A 23,142-nucleotide genomic window follows, 5' to 3' on the forward strand; every position below is an offset into this window, starting at 1 on the left:
GGGTCATTCAAGAATAAGCGGATGGTTAGCACTTACCTGTTTATGTATTCATTTATTAATTCAACAAATATTTATTGATATTTTAACATATATCATGCACTGTGAATGTCATTGTAAATAAATGAATGTACATATGACATAGTATTTATGTTGAAGCAGTTTCATAGTCTAGAATGAAAAATACATGTAAATAAATAATTATAATATGATGTAGTAAGTGCTATAATAAATGTTACCAAGGAAGATTTCACCAAAGAACTTAGGTTTGTACAGGATTATACTTGACCTGGAAGGTTGAAGAAGAATTTAGAGAAAAATGGTGAAGAAGAAGGGCTCCGCGGGCACAGACAATAGCCTATGGAAATACATAGAGGTATAAAAGAATATGGCCAGCAAGGTAACTACAATCATTTAGGTGTGGCTAAGGGAAAGGTGTTGTAAACAATGGTAGACAATAACTGAAGTGGTAGGTGACCTCAGATCAGAGAAGGCCTTTTATGCCCCTTCAGGCGTTTGAATTTATTCCGGAAATTATAGGAAGTCACTGAAGAGTTTTAAGTCTGGAAGTGACCTTTTCAGATTAGTGTTTTAGAAAGAGATCCATAAAGATTATGAAAGTGGACTGGAGGAAGAGACAATTTCTTTGATCTTCAAAACCACCCTGTGAAGTGAGTATAGCAGATATTTTTCACTCACATCTTATATATAAGGAGCAAGGACTGGAAAATGTTAGGTGATTTGCCTAACGTCCCCTAAGTCATTCCAAAATTGAAGAAAATCAACACGTTGTCCAGATAGCAATGTAGGTGGAAAACTCTATGCAGTTCACCTTTGGATTTAATCATCCTATCCTTGAAAAAAAATCTTTAAAAGCTAATACTGGTTGCACTGTTGATTCCAATTAGTTTTGCAAAATTGATTGTATAGAATTTATGGCATCATCTGATGATCTGAAGCATCAAATTGCTCCATAATATGCTTTTCTAGTTCCTAGACAAAGGTCTGGGTCATTCATATTTTCGAATGTTATTCTAAATCTAAGTCTTACATTGTAGGCTGCAAATAAACCATGAAAATAATACAGCTTTTAAAATTGGAGTTAGTAGGAGGCAACTCCTTTAAGAAAGTGACATTTTTATCTTCTTGTGTTATGAACAGGTCAAAATTGCTGCCACTGGCTCAAATCTGTTTCTTCTGATATTTTAGGGATATTATAGGTGGCAAATAATTGTGAGATAAAGCTTGATTTTGTTTTCTTCCCCTCTCAGTTTTATAAATAAGTGCAAACAAGCCAACAAGTTATAATTGTATTTTCCCCCCAAAATGTCTTCATTCAATACTTAGTTTTTCAGAAAATGTATTAATTATAATAAATATTAACCATTAAGTTCATAGAAAAACAAAACATAGTAGTTTAAGTTATTCCTGGAACATCTGGATTTTATTAAGAGATGAAGCGTGGTCAGGTGCAGTGGCTCACACCTATAATCTTATCACTTTGGGAGGCCAAGGTGGCGGATCACTTGAGATCAGGAGTTCAAGACCAGCCCGGCCAACATGGTGAAACCCCATCTCTTCTAAGAATACAAAAATTAGTGGGGTTTCATGGTGCAGCCCTGTAATCCCAGCTACTCAGGAGGTTGAGGTAGGAAAATCACTTGAACCCGGGAGGCAGAGTTTGCAGTGAGCCAAGATCACACCACTGCACTCCAGACTGGACGACAGAGTAAGACTCTGTGAAAACAAACAAACAAACAATAACAAAAAAAGAAGTGAAGCATAACAATTAATCAGTACATGTTAGTAGTAAGGGAAGGTCAGTTTACTAATTTTTCCTCTGTAACAGCAGTTCTCAAAATGTGGTTCCAGGGCCGGTAGCATCTGCCTCATCTTGGACTTGTTAAAAATAAAAATTCTTAACCTGTATCCCAGACTTACTGAGTGCCATGGAAGCAGAAGCAGCAATTTGTTTTTTAAGAAGCCATACAGGTGATTCTGCGCTGAAGTTTGAGGCACATTGGTGTAAATTTAAAAAGCATGTTTCAGACTACGAAAGACCTGGTTTCAATTCCAACTTTAGCTAGATGATTTTGGATACATCATCTAATTTCCTGGTACCAAGGTTTTCTTACCTGGTTAATAACTTATCCTTGTCGCTGCCCTTATAAGTATTACAAATACTACCTGAGAACTGATATTGCTCATCTGCTTACTGGAAGGCTCCCCTCTCCAAGTGATTCAGACACATGCTTAAGTTTAAGAACCACTTGTTTCAAATGTACGGTCTATAAGATGCCATACACTGGAAACAGAATCAGCTACATATTTTGTAAGGTCCATTGCAAAATGAAAATGCAGAGTCCCTTGTTCAAAAATTGAGAATTTCAAGAGGTTGAGAGCAGAGCATTAAACCAAGTATGGCACCCCACTAAGCCCAGCCCTATGAATGCCCAGCCTTTGAATGTCCAAAGACAAGTTTCCACTTCTACCTAACCACACTTTATTTTTTTTAGAAGAAAATAATATAATGCCATGAAAGTAGGCCACATTTCCTCCTTAGACACTGCCAATCTTACCTCTGACCTGTTGCCCTCCGTAGACAGACATGATCATTAGCTTCCTGGTTTTTGCTTATTCTGGTATCTTCCTTTTAGCTATTCAAATATATTTGTACCTCAAGATCCAACTTAAGGTCCCTATCCTCCATGAAATCTTTCCTTATCACCTTAACCTACTAGTCTGTCTTTTTAAACTCACCTAGTACTTATTTTATACCAAATATTTAGCTCTTTTTATATATATTAATGAGTGCTGATCACTGTGGTCATGTTGTTTCTCGAGTTTGAATATAAGCATCTTGAGCTTTGAAACAGTGTCATCATTGTACAATGGAAAGGGCACATACTTTTGAGCTCAATAAAGCTTGGGTGTAAAGTCTCTCTCCCATTTACTTGCTGTGACTGGGGACATTAATCAACTTTTGAGTCTCAGAATCTTCACTGGGAAAAAGGGATAATAAAACCTAATTCATTGGATTGTTGTGAGGATTCAATAATATATGTAAAGCCCTTGGCATATATAAGGGCTCATCAAATACTAGTTCCTCTATCACATGTATGCCTCCATATATCTGATTTTGCTTCAGCCAACATCCCAGTGCTGAACACAAAGGCAGCATTCAATAAATATTTGCTCATTGGAAGATACCCTCTCTATATATGTATTTTTAATGTACTATTTTACATTTACCCAAGAAGTAAACCAATCCTATGTTGAATTTTTGTATAATGTGTTGGCTCTGACTTGTTTGTTTTTACCTTCACATGCTGACCTCTGTAAAAAAAAAAAAAAAAAAAAAAGTCGAATTTTGTAGACTTCATATTTTCAAAGCATTTGCACAGCCATTATAGCATTAAAGACACTCTTAATGGGTAAAAAGATCTTATTCCCAATCAAGAAATGGGAAAAAGTGGCACTGGTGGCTAAGGAATTGCTCTAAGTGACAGTACCAGTGTATTTTAATATACAGAAAAACGTTCAAGAGGCTTTATCTAAACTCAGATCTACTGACTCCTTCTCCATTTTTTTTTTCATTATACCAATCTCTCAGGCTAAAAAGAATGTATCTGTAAAGTATACGCAGGAACAACTATTTTAATTAACTAAAATAGTATAAACAGTCTATTTCTTTTTATTCTGGGTGTAGAGTATGCACTTGATGACTGGATTAAAAACAGCACATGATACATCAATTGCAGTTCCTGGTTTACAGTTTTAAGTAATAGACAGTGAGTTATTTAAACTGCTCTTTTTGATAAACATATTTTAAAGAGGGCTTTTTCTCCCAATGATAATGTAAGAACAAGGTTCATTATTTTTAAGACAATTTCAATTCGGGGCCTAGCACATCACGCTTGAGAGCTGGTTTTTTCCTTCTGCGAATGGATCTTCTCTAAACTGGTGCAAACCACACTTTGCCTGCCAAACTTATGACTCAAAGGCCCCGAAGGGCTTTTTGTAGCCTCCCAGCCACAGCCCAGAAACCATAAGCTGTTTCCACGTGAAACGTCCAAACACGGTCTCCCAAGCCGAAGATCCGCTACCATCAAAGCTTCTGTATAAAAGGCAAATGAGAAGGCAGCGCCCCCTTCTGCTCCCACCCCCTTCTGCTCCCACCCCCTTCATGTCAGCAGCAGCCAATCGCTTTTCTCCATCGTGTGGTCGGCCCCTGGGATTGGCCAGGGACGGGACCGGCGCGGAACCACTGCGCGCACAGGCGGAGCGCGGGGACTTGTCCGTCACGTGCGGCCGCCCGGCCTCTCTGCCTCGCCGCGCGCCTGGCGGGGTTGGGGGGCGGGGACCAAGATCTGCTGCGCCTGCGTTGTGGGCGTTCTCGGGGAGCTGCTGCCTGAGCTGCTGCCGCCGCTACCACCGCGTTCGGGTCTAGAATTTGGAATCCCTGCGCCGCGTTAACAATGAAGCAGAGTTCGAACGTGCCGGCTTTCCTCAGCAAGCTGTGGACGCTTGTGGAGGAAACCCACACTAACGAGTTCATCACCTGGAGCCAGGTACGGTCAGGCCACGGCGGCCTCTGCACCCCCTGAATAACCGCGTCCTCACTCGCTCTCCCGCGGGGTGGTCTCTCGCGGCCTTGCGGCTCGACGCTGCCTGCGAGGCCAGCGGTGCGGGGCCTTGGTGTTCGGCCTCGCGGGGGACCCCCTGTATTGTTCGCTAGGGGAGCCGCGGGGGCCCGGCCGGCAGCGCCGCTCGCCTCAGGCCGCGGTGGGGGAGGGGCGGCCCGCGCGGGGCGTAGCGGCCCTGGCAGCCCCTTAACGGTCTGGTCCGCGTTCGGAACCGGCCCGGCGTCGCGAGGGGAATCGGCGAGCCGAGGGCGCGGGAGCCTCTTTACTGCACACTCATCCTCTGTCCTCCTGCCCGGCTCAGGGGTTACAAATCGCGGAGGGGACGGGGAGTCCAGGGCCAGGATCATCGACCTGGGGCTTTACAGGAGGCGATCTTTACCTCAGCGACCGATCACCCCCTCCCCGTTCCCCCAACACTGCTTTGCATCTGGGATCTTTATGTGGAGAGCAGTCAGGGAAATATATATTCAAACGCAGATTACTGCTTATCAGTTGGTTTTAAAAATATATAGAAATTAACACATTCTTTCGAGATTCTGTGCTATTTGTATAGTCGGATTATTAGGATTGTTTTAATAAAGTACTAATAGGTGGTCAGTAACTTAGTAGTTACTAAATTTCACTGAACTGTTACCAGCAGAGGGGCATATCGATGTGTTGATTATTGGTCTGATCTCAACTCTGCTTGTAAACAAGGATGACCTTAGTCCAGCCCCTTTTCTTGTCTGGCCTAAGTTAAATCCGTAAGATGGATGGGTTGCCTAGGTGACCCAAGACCTCTTTCAGTTCCAAATACAAGATTCTAGGCAGAATGATTATTTACATCCACACTACCTTTACATTAGAATACAATCCTAGGCTGTTGGAATCATTTTATGAAGGGAAGTGGTTAACCCTTATTGTAGATGATCACCTATTGAGGCATATTTTCATGTGTGTAGTTCTTGAGAAGAGTAAGTGAAAACTACCTGCATAGTGCCTGGCACCTGTTAAGTGCTGAGTAAATGTTATCTCCCGTCCTCCTTTCTTTCCTGTTCTCCTCCTATTATAGGAACTCTCAGTTTTATTTACTTTTATCTTAACAGGGAGTGAGCACCATATTAAGACCCTGAAGTTTTGACTACTGTAATACCATAGTTTGCCTTGTGTTATTATTTGTTCTTTTTTCTAACTTCCTTCTAGGGTTTAATTTTTGTGTGTTCCTTATGAGCAACTGAGTTATCCTTTTAGCCCCACTCCCTGCTTGGAGTTGAGTGCGGGGAGGTGGTGGGGCGGGGGCATTGTGTGAGTGTATTAAGAATTTAATGAGTTCTGTACAATTGTACAAAGCTAGGTGAAAATAAGAAAGCCAGCCACTAGCATGTACTTAAAATAAACACATGTCTCATGCTTTTCATCAGTTAGAAGGATTAAAAGTTGACAAGAAGGGTCAGCACAGACTGTCATTCAGACATGTATTCGTGTTAGAGATCGGACTGAGATTCTCTCCCCACGAAAGCTGACTTTATCATACCTTTTTGTCTTTTACAGGCCAGAAATAGGGGCCATATATATTGGCAGTTGCTTTTAATAAGAGTATCATGCCAGTCGTAGGCCTGTTAAATTCTGATTAGTAACTGTTTTAATAGCATTCTTATTTTCTGAGCAGTGTCAAATGTGGAGAGTTTTGTACTGATCCACAAATGCATCATTCTGTGAGTTCTAAGCCAAATAAGCCACTTAACCATTTTTTAATCCCATTACTAACTTTAAGCTTATGTGTTAACTAATTTTCTAATATGCCTATGGGACAATCAAAATGTAAGCTCAGTGAGATCACTGTGGCGGAGACACAGTAGATGTTTAATAATTGATGAATAAATGAGATCCCTCGAAAATGTAATGGAGTGGTAGGAATGATGAAGGTAAAATTATGTTTGAAATGAATCTTAGAGATCATCTAGGTTAGCCTCATCATTGTATAGATGAGGATTTGAGGCTTGGACAGGTGAGATTATTTATCCATAATTATACAGCTCGCCAAGATTGGAGATGAGACTCTAACATAAGCTAGTCCAACCCGAAGCCCACATGTGGCCAAGGATGGGTTTGAATGCGTTCCAACACAAATTCATAAAGTTTCTTAAAGAAATATGAGATATTTTTGCAGTTTTGCTTTTAAGCTCATCAGTTATCATTAGTGTTAGTGTATTTTATGTGTGGCCCAAAACAATTCTTCCAGTGCTGCCCAGGAAAATCCAAAGATTGGACGCCCCCACCCTAATAGATTTCTGAGCTCCCAGATCAGTCTTCCACCAATAGAACTAGACAATACAAGTTGACATCATATTTAGTTTTATACCAAAATGTTGCTTGCCACAAGTCAGTGGACAATTCTGAATAAATGTTGTCTAGGGCTAAGCCTAGTTGCTTAGTTGTCTCACTCGTGCTCTCCATTAATTTTTCTAAAAGCAGTGCTAACACTGAAAAGTAAAACTTTAACAATAATGTTAGGTGGAAAAACCAAAATAAGTTACTTTCATCTTTCTCTTTTCTTTGATGAATAAATGAAATCCCTAGAAAATGTAATGAGAGTGGTAGGAACGATGATATAATAGTCCTCAGCAGGCTTTGAATTTCTAAGTGGCAGAGATTATATCACATTCTTTTTTTTTTTTTTTTTTTTTTTTTTTGTAGTAGAGTATCACTCTGTCACCCTAGAGTACAGTGGCACGATCTCAGCTCCCTGCAACCTCTGCCTCCTGGGCTCAAACGATTCTTCTGCCTTAGCCTCTTGAGTAGTTGTGATTACAGATGCACACCACCATGCCTGGCTAATTTTTGTGTTTTTAGTAGAGAGGGTATTTCACCATGGTGGCCAGGCAGTCTCAAACTGCTGACCTCACGTGATCCGCCTGTCTTGGCCTCCCAAAGTGTTGAGATTACAGGTGTGAGCCACAGGTGCCCAGGTACTCTCATCTTTTAAAAGTGGCTATTTATGGTGGTTTCTGGTTTCCTTCAAACTTGTGTTTTACTTCTGTTGAGCTAATTTAGCATTTGTACTATGAAAATCATTGAGAACTTTTAGAAGAAGCAGTTGTTTTGGGAACCAGACAACCTTTTGTGCAATTTTTTTTCAGTGGTGGAAAATAATTTATTTCTCTACCTTGAGTGTAAGGCAAGGGGAAAAAACTCTTACCAACTGCGTTTTTCCAAAACCAACTGCGTTATCCAAATTATCTCTGGATAATATCTCTGGAGACTTATATAACTTTAATTTTCTTTGAAGTTTGCAATATGACAAAATTAAAAAGTGAAATAATACCTCTCACCATTAAATACAAGAATATAATGATCTGAACAATTGAAATTATACTTAAATGTGTTAACTGACTCTAAAATAATAGAAATGCCTTAATTCCAGACTGTCTTTAAGAAAGCATAACGTGACTAGGTGCGGTGGCTCATGCCTGTAATCCCAGCACTTTGGGAGGCCAAGATGGGCAGATGGCTTGAGCTCAGGAGTTTGAGACCAGCCTGGGCAACATGGCGAAACCCTGTCTCTACAAAAAAATACAGAAAGCAGCCAGGTATGGTGGCATGCATCTTTAGTCTCAGCTACTCAGGAGGCTGAAGAGGGAAGATGGCTTGAGTCCACGAGGCAGAGGTTGCAGTGAGCTGAGATCACACCACTGCAAGCCAGCCTGAGCAACAGAACAAAATCCTGTCTCAAAACAACAACAACAAACAGAAAAGAAAGAGCGTTTTACATACTTCCATTTTATCCTTACTCTTCTGAAAAAGAAAAATGAAAAGTTTCATTTTTTAACATTTCCTTTAAATGTAAAATTTTATATAACTGCTCTTGGCTTTGATAGTCTGTTGTCAGAATCAAGTACAGAGATTGTACTGTCAGACAACCTAAAGCTGTTTTAAATCTTAAGTGTCCTAAAGAGAGGGCACATATTAGCTTGGAAGCAACTGGTGAAACTTGATATTCAGAGACAAGGCTGTAGAGGTTAAATGAAGTTATATAGTAAAAAACAGCCTTTACAAGTTAATGAAATGTGATAACCAGTGTACGCTGAAGTGAAGCAGTGTAAAAGAAGGAAAGAACTGGAGGGTCATTCTTTTGTCAGTGTTGTTACCTTTGTCCCTGTTTTTCAGATTGTTTGAGAAAATGAAGTGATTTCCACCAAAGACTTCATACCCAGCTTTTCCCCCTTTTTGTGCCCTTTGGTATTCTCTGCTTCTCTGTACCCCTCATGTCAGCAGAAATGAATTAGGAAATAGGTAGGAGGGAGAGAGAGCAAAAACAGAATTTTTCCATTGTTTTCTAGCTGTTTTGGATGAATTTGAGCAGTAGGCCCTTGGACTTCACAAAGTACTAGTATTGTTTTGAACATCCCAGCAACCATTGCATTATTTCAGTGTTTCAAAGTGAAAATAAGAAAGACTACAAGTGTGGGAAGATAAGGGTAAAATCCAACTTAGATAGACCTGCAGAAAAGTTGAAAGATTGATTTTCAAGTATTTTTACTTGTGTATATATAAGAGAAAGAATGAGCTTTTAAAGACTCCAAAGGATTGGCTGGTACATATTAAAAAATTATAGATTGGTAAGTCACAAATTTCTGTTCTGAAAAATGTTTTAAAGTAATGTGGCTGAAGTACTAGATTATTAGGAATATTTTGAGTGTTCTAAACCAAGAGTGCCAAATGGTTAATTTGGAGAGTAACTACCGTTTCTACTCTTTGGAATCTTGCCAACATTTTTGGGTAGGGTTTAAGGAGAAGGTGCCTGTCTTTCCCACCTCACTCAGTAGTAGTTTTCTGATCCTTGTAAAATACTTAGAGAGAGGGAGATTCTGTGTTGTATTGCTTGAACCTCACAGGTTTAAAAGGGAGGAAGGTGAATTTTTGCACTCCAAGTTATTTACTAATTTTAGAATAGAGACTGAGGGAATACAATAAGCAGAGATAGAGTGATGGGAATGAATAAGGAGGGTTTGTGAGAGAGAGTGAGCACAGGTATAAGCAAGAGATTATTGTCATCTTCCTATTTTATATAATCAAATAAAATTTGATGAAATTCTAAAAATTCAGTTTATTTGGCCAAAGATTTAGTCAGTCACAGATACTTGTTATGAATCTGTTATGACCTGATAGTGTGCTGGGTATTAGGAATTCATTCAGTAGTGAACCAAAGTGCCTACCTTTATGGAGCTTACATTTGAGTGATGGATATTAATAAATAAAAAGTAAGCAAATACAAGCTGGGTGTGGTGGTGCATGTCTGTAGTCCCAGGTACTGGGGAGGCTGAGTTGGGAGGATTGCTTGAGCCCAGGAGTTTGAGGCTAGCCTGGGCAACATACTGAGACCCCTGTCTCTTAAAAGAAAAAAAAAAAAAAATTAAAAGCAAGCAAAACACAATTAATATAATTTCAGTTAGTGATAAATGCCTTTAAAAAAGCAACATAAACTGTGTATTGATTAAGGTCCAATCATAAGTCAGAAGCCATAGGTATTTTCAAGAGGGTAAGTTTAATAGAGTTACTGATTTTATCAGGGAAATTAAAGAAAATTCAGGGAATACAGGAATAGTTTTAAGAAGCAGCTACTACTGATATGGCTGAGATAGAGTGCCCAAGTAAGAACCCTTTTTGCCAAGGCTAAGATTCTTACCTTGTTGGAGAGGATATGGCCATGACTCAGTAGCAGAGAAGTCACTGGTGTTGCTCTGGTGGAACTTACTGGAAATGCATCCTTTAAAACTTGCTGGGGAATATGCCCCCTAGGTGAGGGATTGGCAAACTACAGTCCTTTTGCCAGCTGTTTTATAAATAAAGTTTAATTAGAACACAGCTATGCCCAATCTATTTACATATTGTCTATATCTCTTTCTCACTACAAAGGTAGAGTTATGATGTTATAATCTGCAAGCCTAATTTACTATTTGTCCCATTAAGATAAAAGTTTATAAATCCCTGTTCTGGAGTACCCTAAAAAACTGTGTATGGGGAGATATCTTGTTAGAGATACTCTGCTTTGAAACCTCCCCAGAGAGGGAGCACCAGGGAAAGCTGATGGCCTTTGAGTGTTGCTGACTACCATTAATATCAAGAGCTAGGCACTGGAGAACCTTCCTCCACTGCAGAAGCTTGCCAAGGATACATGAGTCAGGAACAAGAACTCCTTTTTCTTGTAATATCTCTGTAGTATCCCATGCTGACAAAACTTAACATCATGGTACCTAGAAAAATAAAGATATTTATTTAAGGGATCTAGCTCTATGCTTGTAGAGCAGACAATGAAGAATGAATTTGGAGCAATAAATTGATAACTGACCCATAAACAAACTAGGATTTGTGGATATTTTAGGTAAGGTGATGAGGAAAGCCTCTCCAAGGAGATGATGTTTGAGGAGAGATCTAAATGATTAGAAAAGATGGGCCAGACAGAGGGGAATGACAAAAGGAAAGGCCTTGAATGTGGCTATTCAAGGAAGCAGGAAGGCCCATGTGGTTAGAGTATCTTTAGGGAATAGGAGAGTGAGGGTAGGGAGGTAGGGAGGAGCAGATGGTGTAGGGCCCTAGATCTGTAGTAAGAAGATTGGAAATGAGGGGACCAGTTAGAAAACTATCACAGTTTTCCTATATGGTATTGAAAATATTGGTGGTTGAGACTAAGGTAGCAGCAGTTGAGGTATTGAGAAGTAGTCAGCTTTGAAATATTCTTTGAAGGCAGAGCTGCAGGATTTGCTGATAAATTGATAAATTGGCTATGGTTGGAGGAACGACAATTAAAAATGATTCATAAATTTGGTTTGAACTACAGGATAAATCCATTTGCTGAGGGAAGATAAGTTAGAGATTCTTTTTGGCATATTAACTTTGAGATTAAAAACGGATCTGTAGTAGTATTTGAAACAACTTGAAAGTTGTTTAATTTTTCTTAAGTTTGACCATGCCTAGTCATATGGCCACACCTAATTTCAAAAGGGATGGGGAAGTGCAGTGCTAGGAAAAAAAAAAAAAAAAAAAACAGGAATTTTTTGAACAGCTTGACTGACTTCCATACTCCAAGATGTCCAAGTGGAAATGTTGAATAGGTTGTTGAGTATAAGACTTTGGCATTCATGGTGGAGTTTGGACCTTGTAACTGGTAAAGCCATGAGACTAAATGAAATCATCATCTGTGAAGATAGAAGGAACCAAAAGATTTATTATTCCAACATTTAGAGAGTCTGAAGACAAAAGTCAGCAAAGGACGCTGAGAAGTGAAAAAGTGAAACAGTGAACAGTGAAAAAGAAGGAAAAATCAAGGGAGTGAACTCATAGAAATTAATTAAAGAAAATGGCTCAGAAAAGAGATCAACTGTGTCATATGCAGTTAGGAATATTCTTGTATGTCTCTCATGGTGTATATAAGCAAGTTTCTCTAAGGTCTGTACACTCACATCAATTGCTGGGATATAGGGTATGAAATGTTTAACCTCAGGATAGTGCAAATTATCTTCCAAAGAGACCACACCAGCTTATTCCACTCTTAGCCATGTAGGAGATTTTCTGTTAATCTGCCTCTTCAAAACTGTGTATTATTGTTCTTAATTTTTACCAATCTAATTGAGATAAAACATTGTCTCAATGAGGTTTTGATTTATATTTTCTTGATTATTAATGAGTTCTAAAACCTTTTCACGTTTGTTGGCCATTTGTGTTTCCTGTTCTGTGAAATGTTTGTTTTGCCATTTTTCTGGTTTTTTTTTTTATTGTTTGTGAGAATTCCTATATATTCTACATACTCACTTTTCAAGTTTATGTGTTGGCCATATCTTCCAGTTTGTGGTTTTTTACCTTTTAGTTGTCTAGAACCTTTACTGAGTAGTTCCTCCTTTTCTAGTGATCTGTATTGCCACTTCTGTCTTACGTCACAAGTACATATAGATATTGTCTTAATCAGTTGGGCTGCTGTAGCAGAATAACATAGACTAGGTGGCTTCAACAACAGAGATTTATTTTTTACAGTTCTGGAGGCAGAGAAGTCCAAGATGAAGGCACTGGTCATTTCAGTTCCTGCGTTAGAGCTTTCTCTGCTTTGCAGACAGCTGCCTTCTCTCTGTGTCTTCACAATGGTGGAGAGAGAGAGAGTGTGTGTGTGTTCTGGTCTCTCTCATCTTATAAGGACACTAAACCTAACTTGGGGGTCCTGTCTTCATTACCTTTTCTGAACCTAATTACCTCCCAAAGGCCCTACCTCCAAATACCATCATATCAGGGGCAAGGGTTTCAACATAGAATTTTGGGGGACACAAACATTCAGTGGTTTTGTTTCTGGAGTCTTTATGCCATTCCATTGGACAGTTTATCCTGTGCCTGTCTTCTGCTGTCTTAATTACTGTAGCTTCAGAAAAAGTCTTTTTGTAGGGTAATCTATTCTTCAGGAGTGCCTTAACTATTTTTGGTCTTTAGCTCTTCCATATACGTTTTAAAATCAAGTTCCATTAAAAAAAGAAAGCCTTTTGGATTTTTGCTGCAATTGCATCAAAACTATATAAATCAGATTTGGGAAAATCGATATCTCTATGTTGTGTATTCTCGTGACAAGGCATATTTCTAAATTCATTTTGTTGATTTATAAATGTTTCCTATTAGGCCTTGTGGATCTTTGTTCATTTTCTTCCTGGATATCTTATATGTGTTGTAACTGGTGTTCTTGACTTAAAAATCGATTTCTAACTGTTGCTGGTAATTAGAAATACAAGTAATTTTTGTAAATTGATAATCAGTGAGCAAATCATTTTACTGATTTCAGTTTTCTGAGTACACCCATAGTATCTGTGATTGATATTTATTTTCTTCCTTTCAGACCTTTATGCCTTCAGTTTTTCTTTTGGCAGTAACTAAGAGTGAATAGTAGCAATTATCGTGGGATTCCAGCTTTGTTCTTAATTTTTAAAGGGAATGTTTTTAATGTTTCCCTCTTACTAGCTGTTAGAATTGAGAGTTTTTAACTTCATGTTTTCTTCTTGGCATCAAATGTCGAGTAAGTTAGTGGGAAAGGGACTTACTAGAATGGAAGACACAAGAAAAGATTGACTTCAGGGGAAACAGGAAATGGGTTGAGAACATACTGAGTTAACATAGTGTAAAAAATGTTAACAATTTTAAATTGAAGTGTGTAATTTGAGATGATCATGGACAGGGATGTAGATGTGTTTATCATCATATAAAATAAAGTCAATAATAAGATACCCTACTGTGGATATAAATATATATATATTCTTTCCTTTGTCTTTCCTTTGTCTAAGGAAAGAATATCAATGCCGCCATGATCAAGGATAAAAACCTAGAAAACACAGCTACCTCTTACTTGATAGGTGGAAGAAATTGAAAGGAAATATGAGAGATAAGAGACTCAATAGTGTTTAACATCAAAGCCCAGAGAGTAGAACATTTAAGGAGGTAATTGTTAGTTGCACCAAATGAAATGCCACAGAGAGGTGTAGGAAGATCAGGACTGAAAAGAGGGCATTGAATTTGACATTTGACATTTTAGAAATCTGGTTTCAGTCAAGTGAGGGAACCAAAACCAGTTTTAGTGAGAGTAAGTGGATGGTCCTGAATTGGAGAAGGGGGGTTTAAAATACCTGCTTGTTAAATTTTGCAGTTAAGGAAAAGACAAATGGGTAGATTGAAAAAGAAGATGTAAGAGGGAAAGTTCTTTTAAGGTAGGAAAAGGTGTATGCATTTTAATTTTGATGATTACCTAGTTGCCAATCCTGGTTATTGTCAAGGGTTGTAAATTTAATCTAATAAGGGAAAATCATTACTTGTTTTGCTTTACATTCTTCAATTATGAGTCTGGGCCTCTGCTAAATTTCACAGTGTGTTTTTCATCAAAATTGTGTTTCTGTTAGGAAGAAAGTAGAGGAGAGTAGAGATAGAGTAAGAAGCTAGCAGTCTCCCTGGATAAATTTATATTTTATCTATATGTCTTCTTTGTTTATTATGTCATGTCTCCAAAAGCTTGGTTGTAAAGAGTGAGAGGGCATTGAGCTCTTATTTTTCTTCTCAAATGGAAAATTTCTTAATCCTTTTCTGTTCTGATTATCCCCTAATTTGAATGCCATCTTGACTTACTACCTGGTAAATTCTCAAATAGATTTGCTGGTTCATCTATCCTCTCTAGTCAGTCCATTAATCTATTTAATCACTTTTTCTTTTGTACTAAATTGTTGACACTATGATTTTATAATCTATATTGGGTAAGGTTAAAATACTCCCCATTGTTCTGAATATTTTCTTGTTTGTTGTTATGTAATTATTTTTACAAACGAACTTAAGTACCTAATGTTTGGTTATAATAGCATCAATTCACCTTTACTCCACAAATCATTTTTTAATAGAGAATTTAATGTATTGGTTAATTTAGAGAGGATTGACACCTTTATGATACTGCATTTGTCTTCCTTTTATATTTCTGTAGTTTTAATATTTTTAAAGTTCCTGTATATTTTTAAATTTTATTTTTAGATACTTAACATTTTTCTATTATTGGGTTTTTTATTCCATTTTAGTTTCTAATTTTTTTAATTATGGTAAAATATGCATAAAATTAACCATTTTAAGTTTGTTAAGTTAGATTCACATTGTTAGGCAACCATTACCACCACCCATCTCCAGAACAATTTTTATCTTTCCACACTGAAACTTTATACACATTTCACAATAACTTCCAAGTCCTTCCTCTCCCCAGCCCCTGACAACCACCATTCTACTTTTTGTCTCTGAAATTGGCTATTATGAAAACTTCATATAAGGGAAATTGTACAGTGTTTGTTCTTTTGTGACTGGCTTATTTCACAGCATAAAGTTTTCAAAGTTCTTTCCATGTTGTAGCTGTGAGAATTTCCTTTTTTAGGTGAAATAATATTTCATTGCATGTATATACTATATTTTATCCATACATGTTTCACAATGTATTGGTGGATACTTAAGTTACTTCTACTTTTTGCCTATTGTGAAAAATGCTACTGTGAACATGGGGTACAAGTATCTGTTCAAGTCGTTGCTTTTATGTTTTTTTTTTGTTATTGTTGTTTTTTTTTTTGTTGTTGTTGTTGTTTTGAGTGTATACCTAGGAGTGGAATTGCTAGATTATATGTTCTTTGTTTAATTTTTAAAGGAACTATCATATTGTTTTCCACAGCAACCACACTATTTTAACATTCCCAACCAATATTGCACCAAGATTCCAATTTCTCCACATCCTTGCCAAAACTTTTTTTATGTGGTTTTGATAATAGCCATTCTACTGGGTGTGAAGTAGTATATTGTTTTAGTTTTGATTTTCATTTCTCTAATGATTTGTGTTACTGACCGTCTTTTTATGTGCTTATTGGCAGTTTGTATAGATTCTTTGGAGAAATACCTACTCAGTTCCTTGCTCGTTTTTTAATCGGGTTGTTTGGGGTTTTTTTTGTCTTTTGTTGTTTTTGAATTTTAAGAGTTCTTTCTATGTTCTGGATATTAACTTCTTTTGAGATATATGATTTGCACTTTCTTTCCACTCTGAGGGTTGTCTTTTAAATCTGTTGGTAGTCTTCTTTTCATAAAAGTTTTTAGATTTGATGTAGTTCTATTTGTCTGTTTTTGCTTTTGTTGCCTGTACTTTTAGTGTTACATTCAATAAATCATTGCTAAATCTAATGTCATGCTTTACTACTGTTAAAAGTTTATTTAGTGCTTGGGTTTAGATCTTTGATTGATTTGAAGTTAGTTTTTATATATGGTATGTATCAGCTAAGGGTCTAACTTCTTTTTTTGTATGTAGATACGCAGTTTTCCCTGCACCATTTGTTGAAAAGACTGTCCTTTTTTAATTGAATGGTCTTGACACTTGCCAAAAGTCCTTTGGCAGGGTTTATTTCTGGGCTCTGTTTTATTTCATTGATCTATATGTTTGTCTGTATGCCAGTACCGTGCTACTTTGATTACTTATTTTTGTAGTGTTTTCAGGTGTTTGTTTTTTGTAGAGAAAAACACTAGTGACGTTTAATATTAATTTATTAACCACGTATCTCACTGAATTCTTAAAGGATTTTTTAATTGATTGTACAGAGACTAGGATTGCAACCCCTGCTTTTTTTTGTTCTCCATTTGCTTGGTAGATCTTCCTCCATCCCTTTATTTTGAGCCTATGTGTGTCTCTGCACGTGAGATGGGTCTTCTGAATACAGCACACTGATGGGTCTTGACTCTTTCTCCAGTTTTCCAGTCTGTGTCTTTTAATTGGAGCATTTAGCCCATTTACATTTAAGGTTAATATTGTTATGTGTGAACTTGATCCTGTCATTATGATGTTAGCTGGTTATTTTGCTCATTAGTTGATGCAGTTTCTTCCTAGCATCGATGCTTTTTACATTTTGGCATGTTTTTGCAGTGCCTGGTACCAGTTGTTCCTTTCCATGCTTAGTGCTTCCTTGAGGAGCTCTTGTAGGGCAGGCCTGGTGGTGACAAAATCTCTCAGCATTTGCTCGTCTGTAAAGGATTTTATTTCTCCTTCACTTATGAAACTTAGTTTGGCTGGATATGAAATTCTGGGTTGAAATTTCTTTTCTTTAAGAATGTTGCATATTGGCCCCCACTCTCTTCTGGCTTGTAGAGTTTCTGCCAAGAGATCTGCTGTTAGTCTAATGGGCTTCCCTTTGTGGGTAACCCGACCTTTCTCTCTGGCTGCCCTTAAGATTTTTTCCTTCATTTCAACTTTGGTAAATCTGACAATTAAACCAACAAAGATCAAAAGAGACAAAGAAGGCCATTACATAATGGTAAAAGGATCAATTCGACCAGAAGAGCTAAGTATCTTAAATATACATGCATCCAATACAGGAGCACCCAGATTCATAAAGCAAGTCCTTAGAGACTTACAAAGAGACTTAGACTCCCATACAATAATAATGGGAGACTTTAACACCTCACCGTCAACATTAGACAGATCAATGAGACAGAAAGTTAACAAGGATATCCAGAAATTGAACTCAGCTCTGCACCAAGCGGACCTAATAGACATCTACAGAACTCTCCACCCCAATCAACAGAATATACATTCTTCTCAGCACCACATCACACTTATTCCAAAATTGACCACATAGTTGGAAGAAAAGCACTCCACAGCAAATGTAAAAGAACAGAAATTATAACAAACTGTCTCTCAGACCACAGTACAATCAAACTAGAACTCAGGACTAAGACACTCAATCAAAACTGCTCAACTACGTGGAAACTGAACAACCTGCTCCTGAATGACTACTGGGTACACAACAAAATGAAGGCAGAAATAAAGATGTTCTTTGAAACCAATGAGAACAAAGATACAACATACCAGAATCTCTTGGACGCATTTAAAGCAGTGTGTAGAGGGTAATTTATAGCACTAAATGCCCACAAGAGAAAACCAGAAAGATCTAAAATTGACACCCTAACATCACAATTAAAAGAACCAGAGAAACAAGAGCGTTTACGTTAAAAAGCTAGCAGAAGGCAAGAAATAACTGAGATCAGATCAGAAGTGAAGGAGATAGAGACATAAAAAACCTTTCAAAAAATCAATGAATCCAGGAGCTGGTTTTTTGAAAAGATCAACAAAATTGATAGACTGCTAGCAAGACTAATAAGTAAGAAAAGAGAGAGGAATCAAATAGACACAATAAAAAATGATACAGGGGATGTCACCACCGACCCCCCAGAAACTACCATCAGAGAATACTGTAAATACCTCTAAGCAAATAAACTAGAAAACCTAGAAGAAATGGACACATACACTCTCCCAAGACTAAACCAGGAAGAAGTTGAATCCCTGAATAGACCAATAACAGGCTCTGAAATTGAAGCAATAATTCATAGCCTACCAACCAAAAAAAGTCCAGGACCAGACGGATTCACAGCCGAATTCTACCAGAGGTACAAGGAGGAGCTGATACCATTCCTTCTGAAACTGTTGAATCAATAGAAAAAGACAGACTCCTTCTGACTCATTTTATGAGGCCAACATCATCCTGATATCTAAGTCTGGCAGAGACACAACAAAAAAAGATAATTTTAAACTAATATCCCTGATGAACATCGATGTAAAAATCCTCAATGAAATACTGGCAAACCGAATCCAGCAGCACATCAGAAAGAAAGCTTATCCACCATGATCAAGTGGACTTCATCCCTGGGATGCAAGACTGGTTCAACATACGCAAATCAATAAACATAATCCAGTATATAAACAGAACCAAAGACAAAAACCACATGATTATCTCAATAGATGCAGAAAAGGCCTTTGACAAAATTCAGCAGCCCTTCATGCTAAAAACTCTCAATAAATTCGGTATTGATGGAACGTATCTCAAAATAATAAGAGCTATTTATGACAAACCCATAGCCAATATCATACTGCATGGGCAAAAACTGGAAGCATTCCCTTTGAAAACGGGCACAAGACAGGGATGCCCTCTCTCACCACTCCTATTCAACATAGTGTTGGAAGTTCTGGCTAGGGCAATCAGGCAAGAGAAAGAAATCAAGGGTATTCAGTTAGGAAAAGAAGAAGTCAAATTGTCCCTGTTTGCGGATGACATGATTGTATATTTCGAAAACCCCATCATCTTAGCCCAAAATCTCCTTAAGCTGATAAACAACTTCACCAAAGTCTCAGGATACAAAATTAATGTGCAAAAATCACAAGCATTCTTATATACCAATAACAGACAAACAGAGAGCCAAATCATGAGTGAACTTCCATTCACAATAGCTTCAAAGAGAATAAAATACATAGGAATCCAACTTACAAGGGATGTGAAGGCCCTCTTCAAGGAGAACTACAAACCACTGCTCAGTGAAATAAAAGAGGACACGGACAAATGGAAGAACATTCCATGCTCATGGATAGGAAGAATCATCATGAAAATGGCCATACTGCCCAAGGTAATTTATAGATTCAGTGCCATCCCCATTAAGCTACCAATGACTTTCTTCACAGAATTGGGAAAAACTACTTTAACGTTCATATGGAACCAAAAAAGAGCCCGCATTGCCAAGACAATCCTAAGCCAAAAGAACAAAGCTGGAGGTATCACGCTACCTGACTTCAAACTATACTACAAGGCTACAGTAACCAAAACAGCATGGTACTGGTACCAAAACAGAGATATAGACCAATGGAACAGAGCAGAGCCCTCAGAAATAATACCACACATCTACAGCCATCTGATCTTTGACAAACCTGAAAAAATCAAGAAATGGGGAAAGGATTCCCTATTTAATAATAGGCTAGCCATATGTAGAAAGCTGAAACTGGATTCCTTCCTTACACCTTATACGAAAGTTAATTCAAGATGGATTAGAAACTTAAATGTTAGACCTAAAACCATAAAAACCCTAGAAGTAAACCTAGGCAATACCATTCAGGACATAGGCGTGGGCAAGGACTTCATGACTAAAATGCCAAAAGCAATGGGAACAAAAGCCAAAATTGACAAATGGGATCTAATTAAACTAAAGAGTTTCTGCACAGCAAAAGAAACTACCATCAGAGTGATCAGGCAGCCTACAGAATGGGAGATAATTTTTTCAATCTACTCATCTGACAAAGTAGAACCTACAAAGAACTCTAAACAAATTTACAAGAAAAAACCCCATCAAAAAGTGGGTGAAGGATATGAACAGACACTTTTCAAAAGAAGACATTCATGCAGGCAACAGACACATGAAAAAATGCTCATCATCACTCGCCATCAGAGAAATGGAAATCAAAACCACAATGAGATACCATCTCACACCAGTTAGAATGGCAATCATTAAAAAGTCAGGAAACAATGTGCTGGAGAGGATGTGGAGAAATAGGAACTCTTTTACACTGTTGGTGGGACTGTAAACTAGTTCAACCATTGTGGAAGACAGTGTGGTGATTCCTCAAGGATCTAGAACTAGAAATACCATTTGACCCAGCCATCCCATTACTGGGGATATACCCAAAGGATTATAAATCATGCTACTATAAAGACACATGAACACGTATGTTTATTGTAGCACTATTCACAATAGCAAAGTCTTGGAACCAACCCAGATGTCCATCAGTGACAGACTGGATTAAGAAAATGTGGCACATACACACCATGGAATACTATGCAACCATAAAAAAGGATGAGTTCATGTCCTTTGTAGGGACATGGATGCAGCTGGAAACCATCATTCTCAGCAAACTCTCGCAAGAACAGAAAACCAAACACCGCATGTTCCCACTCATAGGTGGGAATTGAATAATGAGAACACTTGGACACAGGAAGGGGAACATCACATACTTGGGCCTGTTGTGGGGTGGGGTGGCGGGGGAGGGATAGCATTAGGAGATATACCTAATATAAATGACGAGTTAACGGGTATAGCACACCAATATGGCACATATGTAACAAGCCTGCACATTGTGCACGTGCACCCTAGAACTTAAAGTATAATAAAAAATAATAAATAAATAGATTGTACAAAGATACAATTATGTCTACTGCAAGTAATTATAAAATGGTACTTCCTCTCAAAATCTTTTTTTCTTTTTTTTTTTTTTGGTCTTTATTGCACCAGTTTTAAAACAATGTTAATTCTGCTGGCTACATAATTGTATTTCATTTTCTCATTTCTGGTTTAGTGGAAATTCTTCTAATATTTCACCATAGCGTGTGATGTGGCATTTGGTTTGAGATATATTCCTAAACTTTTGAGGTTGACATCAAAAAGCTTAGTTGCAGTTTGGTACTTAATTGCAATTCGTTTGTTATTCCTGTTATCAAGAATAGAATGTTAGTCTGAAGACATCTAGGAAGGACTACTCAAGACAGTTCTGGGATGTATAAATATATCACCATGTGTCATAGGAACTTAATTATTTGACTTTTTCTTCTTTTTTTCCCCCTTGTAGAATGGCCAGAGTTTTCTGGTCTTGGATGAGCAACGATTTGCAAAAGAAATTCTTCCCAAATATTTCAAGCACAATAACATGGCAAGCTTTGTGAGGCAACTGAATATGTGTGAGTATGGACAGCAGTTTATTTGGAGTAGTATTATCAGCTACTGATGAAGCCATTTTTCCCCCATTAGGGTGGTAAAGAAAATTATTCCATACCAGCACCACCAAATTTTGACTCGTTTATTTTAGTCATTTGAATTTTGAATCTTTTTCAGATGGTTTCCGTAAAGTAGTACATATCGACTCTGGAATTGTAAAGCAAGAAAGAGATGGTCCTGTAGAATTTCAGCATCCTTACTTCAAACAAGGACAGGATGACTTGTTGGAGAACATTAAAAGGAAGGTGAGCTGTTGTGAACATGAGCTGATTCGGGTATTGACCTGGAGTGTGCTTGACCAAGATTTTTATTTCAACTGTTGAAAGTACAGAAATACACAACTGTTCCTTGTTGGGATGAATTAGGAAAGTAAAGTTTTACTTGTTTCCCTGTATTTTTTTCCTAAGTTAGCTTAAAAATAAAATAAAGTAAAATAAGTTCTTGCTAGAATGTGAGCTCCCTGGAAGGCTTTTTCTATAGTTTGCTATTGTATATCCAGTGCCTACAATAAGTCTCTTCTAATAATATAAATATGCCCACATAGTAGGCTTTCAGAAATACATTCAGTAATACATTTTTAATGCATAATATCTTTTGGTAAAACAAGATATTTTACTAAATCTATAAAAGGAGTGGACCATGGAAGAAAATGGCCTAGCATGAACCTCTTACTGCATAAATTTAATTAAATGTGGAATGTGGCAATAAAGAGGCTTGGGGGAAACTGCAAGGAGTTTGGCATAAGGGGAGAATAAAAGACCCTAAGATATTCCTGCTTGTGGAAACTTTTTCACATTAAAAAACATTTTTTTAAGTACATTATTCCTTACATTCCCTCCCATTGAGTTCTGAAGTTTATTCTTTCCCTAGCATTTCATCCCGGGCTTTTGGAACCAGATCTCACTTCCTGAACAGGCCACGAAAACCTCTTCTGATAGGGAAGCTTTGAGTTACAATCATGAGTGTTTACTGTGTCTTTGATTTTCTAAATTTACTTTTTCAAAGGTTTCATCTTCAAAACCAGAAGAAAATAAAATTCGTCAGGAAGATTTAACAAAAATTATAAGTAGTGCTCAGAAGGTTCAAATAAAACAGGAAACTATTGAGTCCAGGCTTTCTGAATTAAAAAGGTAAAGTTTTATTTCCAAATATAATTTTAATGTGGGAATTGGGTATTTGTCTGTGTGTGTTGGGTTTGGAGGTTGTCTGATGTTTTATTGTAAGTACTCAGATCACTTTGTTGAAGCCAAGATCAAAGGTCATTTTTCTGTAAGTATTGGTTCCCTTTACTTTGATTTGTGGCCATAGACTTTACCCTAATATTGTTTTAATTATGATAGAAGAAGTTATAAACCTAAGCATATCAAAACAATTTGATGTATAAGTCTTAGCGATAAACATTAGGTCTTTA

General features: G+C 37.6%; 1 protein-coding gene and 1 long non-coding RNA gene across 4 annotated transcripts in view; both read left to right on the forward strand.

Annotated features, from left to right (window-relative positions):
* The first annotated feature begins 4,372 nt into the window (after positions 1-4,372).
* HSF2 (heat shock transcription factor 2) overlaps positions 4,373-23,142 on the forward strand; it is a 37,813-nt gene continuing 19,043 nt past the window's right edge. For all 3 annotated transcript variants that reach the window (XR_012433389.1, XM_005551700.4, XM_005551701.4), the window contains exons 1-4: positions 4,373-4,568; positions 21,586-21,694; positions 21,849-21,976; positions 22,737-22,861. Coding sequence is in view for 2 of the 3 variants with exons in the window: in XM_005551700.4 (XP_005551757.1) it covers positions 4,476-4,568; positions 21,586-21,694; positions 21,849-21,976; positions 22,737-22,861 (455 nt within the window). In the remaining variant the exon portion in view is untranslated. The remainder of the gene's footprint in view (positions 4,569-21,585; positions 21,695-21,848; positions 21,977-22,736; positions 22,862-23,142) is intronic.
* On the forward strand, positions 7,159-9,723 carry LOC141410049 (uncharacterized). Its single transcript, XR_012433392.1, has 2 exons — positions 7,159-7,344; positions 8,290-9,723. It is a non-coding gene; the product is annotated as an uncharacterized lncRNA (long non-coding RNA).

Source organism: Macaca fascicularis, chromosome 4 (assembly GCF_037993035.2).
Source record: "Macaca fascicularis isolate 582-1 chromosome 4, T2T-MFA8v1.1".
Lineage (NCBI taxonomy): Eukaryota > Metazoa > Chordata > Mammalia > Primates > Cercopithecidae > Macaca > Macaca fascicularis.